The sequence below is a fragment of the Anser cygnoides genome, chromosome 6, assembly GCF_040182565.1.
Source record: "Anser cygnoides isolate HZ-2024a breed goose chromosome 6, Taihu_goose_T2T_genome, whole genome shotgun sequence".
Taxonomy (NCBI): Eukaryota; Metazoa; Chordata; class Aves; order Anseriformes; family Anatidae; genus Anser; species Anser cygnoides.
The window spans coordinates 32396062-32409596 of NC_089878.1; the positions used below are offsets into that span (position 1 = coordinate 32396062).

At 47.8% G+C, this 13535-nt stretch overlaps 1 protein-coding gene across 2 annotated transcripts in view; it reads right to left on the minus strand.

Moving 5' to 3' along the window:
• The window catches only part of ESYT3 (extended synaptotagmin 3), a 32502-nt gene that overhangs the window by 17438 nt on the left and 1529 nt on the right, over positions 1-13535 (minus strand). For both annotated transcript variants that reach the window (XM_066999828.1, XM_048079639.2), the window contains exons 2-6: positions 8847-8888; positions 7862-7996; positions 7224-7300; positions 1055-1121; positions 339-428 (exon numbers count right to left, since the gene is read on the minus strand). In XM_066999828.1, coding sequence (XP_066855929.1) covers positions 339-428; positions 1055-1121; positions 7224-7300; positions 7862-7996; positions 8847-8888 — 411 coding nt within the window. The remainder of the gene's footprint in view (positions 1-338; positions 429-1054; positions 1122-7223; positions 7301-7861; positions 7997-8846; positions 8889-13535) is intronic.

Here is a 13535-nt window from a genome sequence, read left to right on the forward strand (position 1 = left end):
TAAGTACATCTGCCAGGATCCTTCCAGCAAAGGCCTATGAAATGGCTGCTGTGCTGTCAACATGAGAAATTCCTCCCCTTCTTAGACCAAAGCAAATAATTCTATAGGCGCTACTGCAAGAGAGTTGGGCAAATTCACTCCCATCCTCTTGGAGTTTAAGACGAGCATTTAGCAACCAGGAATCTGCTGTTCAGGTACCCGCACTGTTGGGCATTCACAGGTATGCAGTTCGGGTTGCTAGCGATGGACAGCTTGTGTCGCTCGCTGAAGACTGACCCATGCCCTAAGACAGTCCTCGAATCAAGAAGGCTGCAGAGTACAGTTCACTAGTGACTCACCGGTTTCTGCATAAAAAACAAGGTCACCGCTCCGATAAACGGGGCTTCTGTTAGAAGAGGTTCCAGTATCAGTCGCAGCGTCCCGTACAGCTGCAAATACAACAGACCAAGGAGAATCAAGTTTGAAGATACTCTCAGGATACGGTTTCAAAACTGAGCTTTTCAGTGATGGAACTAATTTTAAAAATCCTGCTTGAAATCATTTTACTTAGAATTTACTAACAATAACCTCCTTCTCTCTCAAACTATTGCTATTGAGACTGGGCAAGGTTTCCTAAGCTCAAGGAGTCTCTACAGTCCTGACTGCCATGTAATGCCATCCCCTTGGTGCTTCTGCGATCTGCCCATTAGCTTTCAGTATTGTAAGGACAGGTCTTTGGTCTAATCTAAAACAGGTTATGAACACCCTAACAGAATTGTTTCTTTTGAAGTTCTCTGCCAACATGCAATTGCTCCAAACTCCAGTGGCAGAAGCTGGCCCTTGTGAGTTCAATGCTCTAGCAACAAACCTGTGTAAGAGCCACACTAAGAACTTAAATATTACTTTTTAAGGTGCTTTCCAAGAAAGACACCATTTTCTCAGCCAAAACAGATATAGCCATTCGTCCCAAGACTACTAGTCTTTGGTTTTCCAGTCAAGAGTCTTAACCTGCCCACTGGGACACGCTACCTCCTGCCACACATGGCCTTGAAAAGAACATCAGCACGACACGCACCTGGACGCCTTTCACTCCAACATTAAATTTCGATATGTCCATGTGAATCTCACAGTCTCCTGCATAACTGAAAGAAAGTTCTCACGTTACTCCACAGTTTGCAATAGTTCGATGAACAAATTTGGCCTGTACAGAGTATAAAGGAAATGAGTTACATGATTGGCAACTTGACATCACAGGCAGAGGTTAATTTTTAAGCAACTGAAAAGGGAAAGTTGAGCACGTTGAACAAGAGTAAGATCTTCACAACAGAAACCCTGCAGTCAGCTGGGATATTGATTACCCACAAAATGTCAAAGCAACATTTTTCTAGGTTACTTTCCCATTCTTAAGACTTGCAGCTGGCTGGGGCAAGCTTGCTCTTGCTCCCAAGGAGGGGAACAACTGGCTCACTAGAAATTCAAAGTCATGGCAATTGCCCTCTTGCTCCCCTCTCTGCCAAAGGCCTGATCCCAGATGGGTTACAAACCGGTGATCCAACTCCTGAGCTGACGCAGAGCCACATTGTCATCACAGACGGGGCCCTGGATGTTATAGCTCACCCCTGCCACAGCCAAAAAGCCCATTTGAAGGACAAACGCATCGCTAAAAATAACCTGGTTTCCTTGAAGCTGAATTAAAAGACAATGGTTTAAGATGAGATCTTGGTCAGTTGCCATGGAGAACATCAGACCTTAAATAAAATGAATGCCAAGTGTGGCACTGTAGCAATTTGGAAACCACCTTAGACTTTTATTAAAGTGCAAACATCACCTTATGCAAAAAGCCAATAGCCACTCCCCTAGGAGCGGAACCCAGCAGATTTGTTGATGCCTCTGGCAGAAAACAATTGAAGGGAGCTAGCAAGTTCCCTTCCAGTCCTCTGAGAAATAGCTCTTTTTGGGTGCAGACACAAACACCCCACAGGTAAAGCAGGGTAAAAGGTACCACAACACAATGAGTGTGCTGTGTGCTGTCTGGGTGCATACTTTCACCCCCCACAGAAAGGAAAAGGACAATTCTTTTTTTTTTTTTTTCCTGCTCTGACCACAGGTATATGGGCAAATAGCGCAGTAGTTGCTCTTAATTCACGCTGTCATTTGCACAGACAGATTCCCCCACCACCATAAAATACCTTGCCAAGAATGTGCAACTCTGTGAATTTGTCTCCATTTCTGCAAGCAAAGTTCCTGAATTTTTGTTTAGAGAGCCACTTAGCAGAACCTAAGAAGTTCAAAATGCTCAAATTAAAGCCTTTAATGTTAGAGCATTCTCATTTTTTTCCAGTAGCCAACCTCACAGGCTATGCCAACTTGAACACGATCTTCCTTATAAGCTAGTCAGATAATTAAACACACTTATTTTAACATTTACACAATTTTGATATTATCTTACAGTTCATTACACTGAGTGCTAATAGAAGTTTGTCACAATAAAACATCTAAATGAGAAGCCAAAATGAGTCCCTCAATTTGCATTAATTAAGCGAAGAGGATTAATTGCCAGTGTTCAACACAACAAATAATACGTGTGGTGTTTCAATTTACAATTTTTATGCCTCTCCACAGCCAAAAACTCTTCAGACCCAGCCCTAGACGTCTTCCTTCCCTCGTAAGGCATCAATACGTGCAATCAGGTTTTCAAGTCTGGATGTCAGAGCAGCCTTCACCCCTCTTATCAGAGCCTGAGCCTTTAATCGCCCTTAAGTCTGCTTCATACCAGCACCGCTCCCACACCGGGGTGCCTGGAAGGATGCCCTCTGCTCATCAGTTTTACTCCTCGTTTCCAGCCCACGTTGCTCCTGCTTTCCTCTGCCCCCTCTGCTCAGCATAACCTCGCTGGGCTCCCCCAGACAGAGCAGCCTGAGCTGTCCTACTGGGCTTCAAGCCTCGGCACTCACAGGCACGTAGGGCTGAGCCCTTGGCTGGTACCCCCAGGAGCACGCTTTGCCTACCTGTGAGGGGTGGAAGAAGAACCCGTTTCTCTCCTAAGCCCTGTATTGCGCACGGAGATGTAGATAAGCACACCTACGCCACGGATGAGGACCGGGGAAGCTCGCAGAAGCGCGCTTATCTGCATCTCTTCTGCGCCCAGGTGGAAAAGCTGGGCCCACAGTGTTTGTGATACAAGGACAGCTCGCTGGCGGAAGGCAGGGATGCTACAGGAGCACATACTGACAAGTTTGTGGACCTAGGTCAACGATGAAGCAGTAATGGGCAAATAAGAGAGACAAGAAAGTGTGACCAAGTACCACAAGATATGAAAAAAAAAAAAAACAGACCGTGTCTGCCTTTCCCCCTCTGTCTTTGAAGTCAAGCTCCTGACAGCAAGTGTTCCTTTTCTGCTCAAAACTGAGAAGTTTCCAAAATGCTTTGTTTCTTGGAAGATCCCACAAGCTCAGTTAGCCCAAACTCCACGTATTGTTGCGTGCTTCTTTTGACTACTTTATGTGGTCCTGCACCAGATGACAGAGACCATCTGGATAGAGTTGCAAACTTGCCAGTTACGAAATTCAGATACTCTTTTTGAAGAGTAAGTTTCAATGCATATTTGTATTTATTTTATAAATAAATAGCCTATTTTTCTATGACATCTCATGCACTGTAAAAGCCATGGAAGAGCTAGGAAATGAACACTCAAAACATCTGCGATGAAAGTTATTATAAGAGTAGTAAATCAGATTAACAAAATACGTAGCAGTTGGATTGCAAGACACTCGTCTAGGAGCTAATGGTGCCTTCAGATACTTCACATCTCTGATGACTAGAGCCAGATGATTACATGGCTTCACAGTAGCTCAGGGAATTGCAGGATTAGTGGGAAGAAAAATGACTACGGGAGGTCAAGTGGCTGCACTTGAAAAGTCTCAATTTTGAACAAGGCACTTTTGGAGAACATTTCTGGAAAACGTTGATGCTAATTCATCTGGAGACCACAACTGTCAGCTCCCCATGCTCAGGAGACAGATTCATGACTTAGACCTAGGGCAAACTGGTTAGAGAACCAGGAGCACAGTCAGTTTTTTTTTCCTACCTAGAATTTCAGATTTGGGGATTTCAGATCCCAGTTTGTCTGGATCTTATATTTCATTTAACCACTGCAAGAACCCTGATGTGCCATGTGAGAGCTGTAGATCATCTGTATTTGTGCAGTAAGTGGATACACGGACAGAACAGACAGACACCAGGACTTTCAGACGGATAAATGACAAATTTTATCCATACAGAAGATCCCAGAGTAAGCAGTGATTATCTCAATGTTTCCGCTCAGTCCTATGAGCCATGACAAAATCAAAACCACTTAATTTACACCAATTGAGATCATTATTTCAGAGACCAAGCAAAAGATTCTGCAAGACAACTTAAGTGCTCCTTCCGTGCTACTCACAAGCAATCACCACTGAGCCTTGGTTTGCCTGTCAAAAACTCGGGTGCAGTCTTCTCATCTGGGGCAGCCAAGACTGTAATGACAAAACCATTCCCAGCGCTCTGATGCTAGAGATACGTAAGCTGTTATTAGCAGATTTAATTAAAGCAGCTTCTCAAGTTCCTTTTGGTAACTCCATGTGATGTACTGCATCACTGGCGCTGCTGACAGCTCTTGCCCATACCAGTCAGGGACCTCCTCCTGTTCTGCTGCATTCACTGAGTGTGTTGAGATCTCTGGAGGCAGGATGCTGCCTAACGCAGGGGGTTACTCACTGCTGGAGCGGGGCAGAGCAGGAGCGTGGATAACAACATCCATGTGACACAGCAGCTCGGCCTTCCCCGCTGCAGCAACAGCACAGGAGGAGTTTTTGAGCGGGGCTGCACGCAGCGATGAGCCAGCCAACAGGCCAAGCTCATGTGGGTTCACCAGAGGGGAAACTCCCCCCAAATTACGCCCGTAAGCATCAAGGAGTCACGTTAATAACATGCAAATGTGTCAGCTCTTTAATGTCCACTGCACCATAGTTACATTTCTCTGAAACCTAACCCGAGAGGGAAGTCAGTCCCCATGCCCTCAGCATTGCCAAGTGCACCCACAGCAGGTTACTGCAGCCTCCAGAGCTGGTACGCTGGGGCTCAGCTCTCTGGATGAGTCCAACCATTTAAATCTCACCTTTGCCCTTAGAGGGAACAGGAGAAAGGAAGAGGGGCCAGGTGAGAGTAGAAAGCTCTGCCACTAGTACTACTCAGAAGGACTCTGTACATAAAAAATGAGGTAGCTGATGTGCAACAAATCAGAGACATCCGGTGAGTTGGTCAGACAGAGGGTCACATCCTGCACTCAGGTGGCAGAACAAGCTCAAGCTTGGCCGAGATTCTGGCTCCAGAAGAGCCAGGAGGAGCCAGTCCCCCCCAGCATCATCACAGCTCTGACTGAGAGGATCAACCTCCCTCTCTAGTAAAGTGGGGAAAAAACAGAGGACTCATTGATAAGCAGCCACCCAAACCTGACTCACCGGCACACGATGACAGAGGTAGTGCAAAGGGCTGCAGCCTCAGGGCTGCCCCCAACAGGGGCAGCTCGAGTCCATCTCCCCTAACCAGCTCTTCTCCCAACACCAGCTGCATTAACACAGACACTCACAACTACTTACGTAGCTAAGAGAGACGGTTTTGTAATGGGAGATTGCCTGGCTCCCAAAAAGTAGAGGGTGCCAATTTCTTTGATTAAAGAAATGGGGGGAAAAAAGTTCCTTTGGCAACCTGGAAAAAAGCAGGTCAATAACCACCACTGCTCACAGATTTGCTTCTCACCATTCCTGCAAGTAGTACACGACCTTCTGCAGCAACTGTACAATGCACACTTGCAGAAACTGATGTTAATTTGCTAATGTAAAAGAAGCTGGGCCTTTAGCACAGCCCAGGAGAAGCCTTCCCCTTCAGAGAGACAAAGTAGGCTGAACACTCCTATGTGAATACAGAAAACTCCTGGGTTATCTGATAATAGATCAGGCTAAGTTATTGTCAGGAGGAGGAACAGAAGTGAGTGGCCAGTTTGGAGATGCTGCTGGGTCTGCCAAAAGGGCAGGGATGAGGAGGTGGGGGAATCCCTCTGCAGATTACTGTTGTTAAAAGACAGTGAAAATGAGTATGTGGGAGAAGCAGCCTGCAGAAGTAGCTTAACAGAGAACAGCAGCAACCTCCCACAGAGCCTTAAAGGTATCGAAACCCTCGATCTCAACGTGGAAAACACAAATGATTTGCCACGGGCCCTAAAACTGGTCTGGCTATTACAAAGAGCACTTCACTGACTGTGCTGAAGCACAACATTGTTGAAAACCGAGCACATTGTCTTGCAGGGAGCACCAGTGCCCTGCCAGGCCTGGGGATGCTGCCACATGAAGCAGCAGGCACAGTCCTGAGCAGCTCTGTGCTGTTGCCAAGACAGCCCATAGTTTCACACTGCTTTTTCCTGGCGCTACCATGAAGAAAAGCCATTTAAACTAGGTGGCCCAAAAACCCACTGCAGAACTACAGCAGCATGCAAGTGGTAATTCCCCCAGTAATTCCATTCTCCAGGCAAAACCAGAAGAAAGTTTAGCTCTGTGGTGGCTTCAGTGTTAACAAAACACACAAGTTCATCCAAAACAGCCTGGAATGTATCAAATGTTTTATCTAGTTTTGTTGTTGTTATTGTTAATAGAGCTAGAGGCAATTTTCTGCTAAAAGAACAGTTGTAATAAAAAAAAATGCTGGGTGGCACAAGGAACACATAGTGAGTAAAATAAGAGGATTAATCTTAAGGAATTAAAAAAATCGTGCAAGTAGTTCCAGAAGAACTATAGACGTTGGCCTGAAGAGGAACCACATGGGGACAAAAGCCAGACCAAGCATCTCCATGCCAGAGAGCTGTCAGAACAGGAAATACAGTTCCAAAACTCAGCTTGTTAGTGCCATGAATGGCAAAACCAACAATTTTATATCCACAACAGCACTGGTAAGCCAGAGCAGGTAACACCTAGACCTGTGCAGGTGACATTGCTCTCCGATGTAAAGGCTGATGCCCAACACCCCACTTCTGCAAATAATAAGGACATCCAGCTGGGGGACAGATTATCTCATATCACTCTGGGCTGATACAAGATAAGCAGCTCCATCTCATGCTGACCTTAGCGGACCATGTGTCCAGTCCAGCATGACAACTCACGCGCAGGTAGGCAGTGAATTAAGAACCACTGACATAGGCAAGGACGGAATGTTACCATATCTGCAGGTCTAGGACAATTTGTCTTCTATCAATTTCTTTGGTGTAGGCTTTTACTCCATTGATTCTAGGGCACTGAAATAAAGACAGACAAGACAGGGCATGGTTAATACCTCTTAAGTCCAAGAGAAGAGTCCTACCCACTTCACTCAAGTACTGAAATTTTCTTTATAGACTTTTCAGAACTGCACATGAAGTATGAGCAAACCATACTTTTTCTCTTGAAAACAAGGTTTTTCTCTTGAAAACAAGGTGTGAACAGCCTTGGCTATCCCCGGATATGGGGCTGGTTACAAGCAGCCCATGCTACAAGCCTTAGGGAGCACTGAAAACTCCTGTTGCAAGGGTATAACAGAAAGAAATGTGGGTATGTGGCCCTTTTCCCCATTTCTAGTTCCATATTGACAGTGGCAAGGGACATGTGTGTCTCCCTTATCATCTTTTTTTCATGGTGAAGATGCTCAGGTCAACGTGAGGAGGGACAAAGGAGGCAGCAGTACAGTACCAATACCACTTATTAAACATTCAGAGCTGTAAAAGAGCTGAATGTCAGAGTCCCAAGCAACCACTCTCCCCTTTGCATTTGAACTTTTCAGGACAGACTGAACTGCAAGTGTCGCAAAGCAGTCACGCTACCTTCTCGCCAAAGTGGATCTTGGTAAAGGTGCATGTTTTCAGATGTACGCTCTTTGCTCTGATTTTGGGTTCAAGAACTTCTTTAAATGTTTTTTCCATGATTGTCCCAAAGTACGGCCAGGCCTGTACAAGGACCTAAAGTACAACAAAAGCAAAAACACACTGAAGATTCTTTGTGTAAAATATCTTTAGTTGAGAAACAGACACAGAAAGAACACCTGGCTACTAATGCCTGCCCTTTTAAAACACCAAGTAACGTTTGTGCTCTTAAGTCATCGTTACGGAAAGATTCATCTCAGTTCCTCAGAAAAGGAATATGTTTTAGGAACTGAAGGGTGAGTTTTTAACATCACGGCACTTGTTGACTGCTTCTAACCACAGTGGCTGAGCCAGCAAAGCCCAGGGTTAAAGTTTCTGAAGCGCAGCAGTCTCTAATTACTCTGAAGCGTCACAAAATTCCCTGCAGTTAGGTTTATTTAGAGAGGAGAGAGGTGAGCTTTCACTTCCAGAAGAAAGTTTGCTAAAGAAAAACAGGATAGTTACTAGATACTAAGTTACACATTCAGCTGTTCTGCTGTTAAGTCCAGAGTCAGTTCCAGTGAGAGCTTGACTACTCCTGATGGGAGCACCTGGCTCAGAGCTAACTGGGAACCTCTCTAGCAAGAGGAGATACCACTACTTTTGCTAAAATAATAATACATTCACGCAGACATGCACATGTACACGCACGTGCAATTTTGTTTTGTTTTTAAAATCTCACAAGTGCTGTGGTTAAATTCATCAAACCTACACCAGCCAGGCACACTCCTGGCTCTCACCAAAGCCTGTGACAACTCTGTATGCTCCAAGACTTTAACGCAGACACTGATATGGTTGTAACTTGTTGTGGTGACGTGACAATTTTCTCAGGCTTGGCCAGTGGAGTTTCTGCTGGGATTCAGCTCAGAGCAGCGGGCCTCACAAACTGGAGTTCAGAGCTCCTCACCTTGTTCAGCCACTCCACTCGCTCAACATCAGGGAAGTGGACCTGGAGGCAGAGAAAAATAAAGTGAGTGCCACATGCAATCCGTTTCGGTATACTGCATCGTACGCAAAAGATACCACAGAGCACAGAACAGGTTTTAGAGTAAGCTGAGGTCTCTCTGCCCTCATACATACATCATTTATAATTTATTACTGCCTTGAAAAACTGCTAAAATAATAAAAGGCAAAAGAAGACAGGTGTGCTGATGTACCAGGCTGCCTCTGGGCGCATTTATGTGATTAAAGCAAGAGTCACATCCTGCTCCTGCTGAACAGCAGCATTAGATTCCTAATCCCTCTTGGTCATGCAGTGGGAAGCCCTGAGAACCTGCTTCCCTTCAAGACCACGAGGTGTGCAGGACCTGTTTCCTGTGCTGGCTCATCCCAATCAGGAAATCTGGAAAACAAGAACCTGCTTGGGAAATTCAGCTTATTGGGTGCAGCAGCGTTTCCCCACTAACACTCACACTGTGTCAGTGGCTTCGGGGAAAAGCAGCGCCGTAGGAGTTTAAGCCTATTAGCATGTACCTGTAACAGTCCAGTGGCTTCACCGCTCAAAGCCTTTTAAGATAAGGACAAATTAAAATGAAACAGTCACTCCTGCATCACGTTTTCCAATCGGACGTACCAAATGCTGCCAGGAGGTGTACGTGTCCGTAACAAAAGCCCTCCAGTACCCTAAGCGATGGCTTGTTCCATCGCCAGCACGACAGGTGGATTTGAGGCCGCTCGAGTAACTGACGAAGCACTCAGACCTCACCAAGGGGCTGCTGAGCAAGGAGCCACGGTCTCCTTACTGCAATCCCACACGAAAGTCTTCCGGGCACGGTATTTTCAGCCGGTGCTCCAGGCCGGCAGAAGGATATTGCACGAGGGAAGGACGGTCCGGCAGCTCCGCGAGACAGGCTCTGCTCAGCTCTCCAAAAGCACCCGAATGTGAAGGGACTCCTTATCCTGGCGTCTAGCCTGATGCAGTATTGGGGCAGGACAACGCACTACTTCTATACCTGAGAGCTGTGAATTACACCCTTCAGTCAGAGGTTTGCTGTTTTATTTAGCAGCATTCGGAGAGGTGCTCAGAGACATTCGGATGGAACCGACAGTAGCTTGTTTTTTTCCCTCTAGCCTGATGTATGATTTCAGAGCCCATTTCCCTTGCTCGAACAATGCTTCGAATGATCTCCGATTATTGCATTAGAAACCAAAGTGATGTTACCGTATTCTTTAAAAGCAATTTCTTTTGATGCTTTAAATAGCAGCTTTGCCATTAAACGGGAAGACGCAGGTTCACTGAAATGCCAGTCTACCCGGCTCCATCCGCATGATGAAGCGGGAACGCAGCACCAGAAGGGACGATCAGCACCGGCACAGCGCAGCTGACATTTCCCAGGAAGGAGGGTTATGTGAATCGGGGGACCTCCAATTCACCTGCCAGCCTTTCGTCCTTCACCAGAGGGCCCTGCGCCGGTACGCATAAATCCTGGGTGCCCTGAAGGCAGCTGCTCCCCAGCTCCAACGTGACTGTCGGGCCCCGCAGCGCTCCACAGCACCCGCAGGACGGTTCTGCATCAGTCCCAGGCAGGGGAAAGCAGGGATGGAATTGGCTCGGTGAGGGAGAGGTACAGAGGGGAGAGGGGATGTGGCCCAAAAGGAAGGACAGACCAGGACCCAGGGCACCACTCAGGCCACCAGACCCCAAAAACGAACTCACAGCCCACTTGTGAGACCCACCAACATTAAAAGGAGAAGTGCAGCACCATATAACCCCGTAAACTTTGCCAGGATTATTCACTAGAGCCGCAGCTGCTAGAGATGTAGCCACAAGAAGTATCCAAGAAGCAAAATCAGCGGATAGGAGCTGGACCAGCACGCAGGAGCATCAGGAAACAGGCAAAACCCACGAGATGGAGGTGGCAGCCAGACCCACCGTAACAAAAAGAGAAATAAAACCCACTGTTTGAGCCACAGATGCCCAACTGGACAGCCGGGGGCAACCCCCAAAGCACCCACAGTGAACCACAGCTCGCCGTGTCGCACCGCAGGTCGCTTCAGACCCGAGCTCTGAGCACAGCCTGTCCGCAGGGCGTTCCAACAACGCGCATGTCCTGCTAGGGTCTGCCAGAAGACAAGTTCTGCTCTAGGTCAGCTCGGCGGCACCACCAACCTCTCCTCCTGACCCAGTTACTTACTCAAAGAACTTAAATGTACTAATAGTTTTTTTGCAAAAAGCACAAAAGACAAAAACGTAACCCAAACCTTCTACAGTTCCATTGGGAGTTCAGACTCAGCGCTCACCCCTGTTGCTGGCAGGAGCCCTGGCATCGGGGTTTTGTTCCCAAGTTTGCCATCGGTACAGCACAGACAAGAGAAGCACAAAATAGTTCCTACTGAGCCCAGCACCAGCCACCAAGAGCTGCCAAAGTTCGCACTGTCCCAAAATAAGACATACTCCGTACCCTTGGGCAAATCTCACTATCAAAAATCACCTACAAAAGCAGGCATACTTCTTGCCAATATTTCAGGAATGCTGCAGAAATTACTTAGCATCTGAAAAGAGCTTTGAAGATCAAAAACACGAGGTAAGGGGCAATTACTAGCGAGTAAAGGAGAAGTGTAAGTTTCTGCAAGGCTCCGCCCTGCCCCGGAGGAGGCCACACCAATGCTCACAGCAACAGCAAAAACCATGTGAGACATGACAGCGCTGATCCATTCAAATACAACGCAGGAATGTATCCTTCAGCATCACTGTTGCCTTTAAAAAAAAAAAAAAAAAAGGAGACAGGTTTCTTAGCTCCCTGTGCAGGGACAAAAAAAGAACGTCTGAAGTCTAAAGAAGCCTTTTGCATGACCAAGGAACTGGCAGCCCGAGTTTTAAAAGGACTGCTCTGTACCTCCAATACCAAATTCTCCTGGCATGAGGCGTCTGGCACCAGGAGGGAACCCAGCACACCGCGATGGTCTCACCTGCAAGCTGCTGCAGAAGCAGCACAGAGAAGCCGCCGCCACCACCACCACCACAGAGCCAGAACGGAGGTGGAAGCAGCACCGCCTCTGCTCCAGGCACCGAGTGGTTTTTACAAAGGCCAAGGTAAATGCTGCCTGGGCTGAAGTCAGACAGCCTCACCTCTCCAAGACATAGATCTGAGTCTGCCTGACCCAAGCGGATTTCCAGCCTGGTTTCCCAGCACAGCCTGCCCACGTAAGCTGGCACAGGAGCCTCTCCTCCAAACTCAGTGGCGGGTTTCGGCCAAGAGGCTGCTTCTGGATCACAGCCCTGCAGATTCCCTGAAACAGCTGGGTGAGTAGATGAGGTTCCCTCCTGGTGTCCCCACTGAAGGAAAGGCAGAGACACAAACACTTCTCCTAAGAACTGGTGCCAGGACTGTGCAGAGCCTGAGCCACGGCTGAAGGAGCCCCTGCGCTGCTGCTCCTACAGGAACAGCGTTTAACCAAGTGGTGCAATCAGCCACTGGCCTTAACTCCTCGCTGAAGGGATCCTCTTCATTTCACTCCAGGGCACCTGAGGGGACAACAATTTACCAAGCCCCTAAGACAATGCCATCATTTGTACCTCCAGTGCCTTTCCTAGCATTTCACTGCAGCTCCAACCCATGCTCCCACCTGAATTTTATTCCTACTCCCACCCCTGCACGTCAGGAGAGAAGAACAGGAGGGACATTTTTAGAGCTGCTTCAATTGAAGGCTCGTGAACACTGGAAGTCAAAAAAGAAAGATAAAAAAAGATGACACCAGAGACAATAAACCAAACAGGCAGCAGGTGAGAAGCAGCCTCCAGGACTGGTACAGGGGAAAAGAAGCAGAAGATCAAGCTGAGGAAGGGAATAGAAAGAAAATTAGAAAGGAAGTTAAAAAAACATCAAGTATACTGTGTAAGTAAAAGCCAGCTGATGCTGAACAGAAGTTATCAACGTAGGAGAGGAGATGTGGCATTACTGATAAACGTCAGAACTAAAAGCACACGCACCCTGCAGCCCCTTACCCTCCTGTCCCATGTCCTGCCTCACGGCAGGCAGCCCCAAAACCTGGTGGTTGGGATCGAGGCCCTGCAGAGCCGGCTGATGCTCCCCATGACCACGGGTAGGAGGTGGCTGTGGTGGGATCCCCTCGAACCTTCCCTTCCTGACCAGGAGGTGAAAGGACCCTGATCCCCAGCCTCTCCTCGCACTCCTGGGCTCCAGCCCTGACCCCCTTGGTGGGCTCTGCTGGAGCCTCCCCGTTTGGCAAAACCTCCCCTGGGCTCTCAACGCTGAGTAGAGAGCAACAATTCTTCCCCAAGCTGGCACAGAGGGCACTTCCAACCACAAGAACTAAAGACTTGAGATTGTGTTTGTGCGTTGGGGCTGACCCTGGTGCTTTGGCGACAAGTAAGGGAACCAGTTTCTTGTCCCCAGCATCCAGGGAGCTGGAGGATGTCACAGCACCGCTCCCGCAGCACCTGGCCGAGAGCTGACAGCACCACGCTCCTTGCTCCTCCGAGCTGCGTTAAACGCACTGTCAAGACAAACAAGCAGAAAAACTCCTGTGTCTGGCAGGGGGGAAGAGGAGCAGGGAGCTGTACGAGCCCTGCCGGGAGCGCTGCCCGCCCGCCTGTCGCACCGTACCAAGGAGCGCCAAGGGCTGCCGGCTGCAG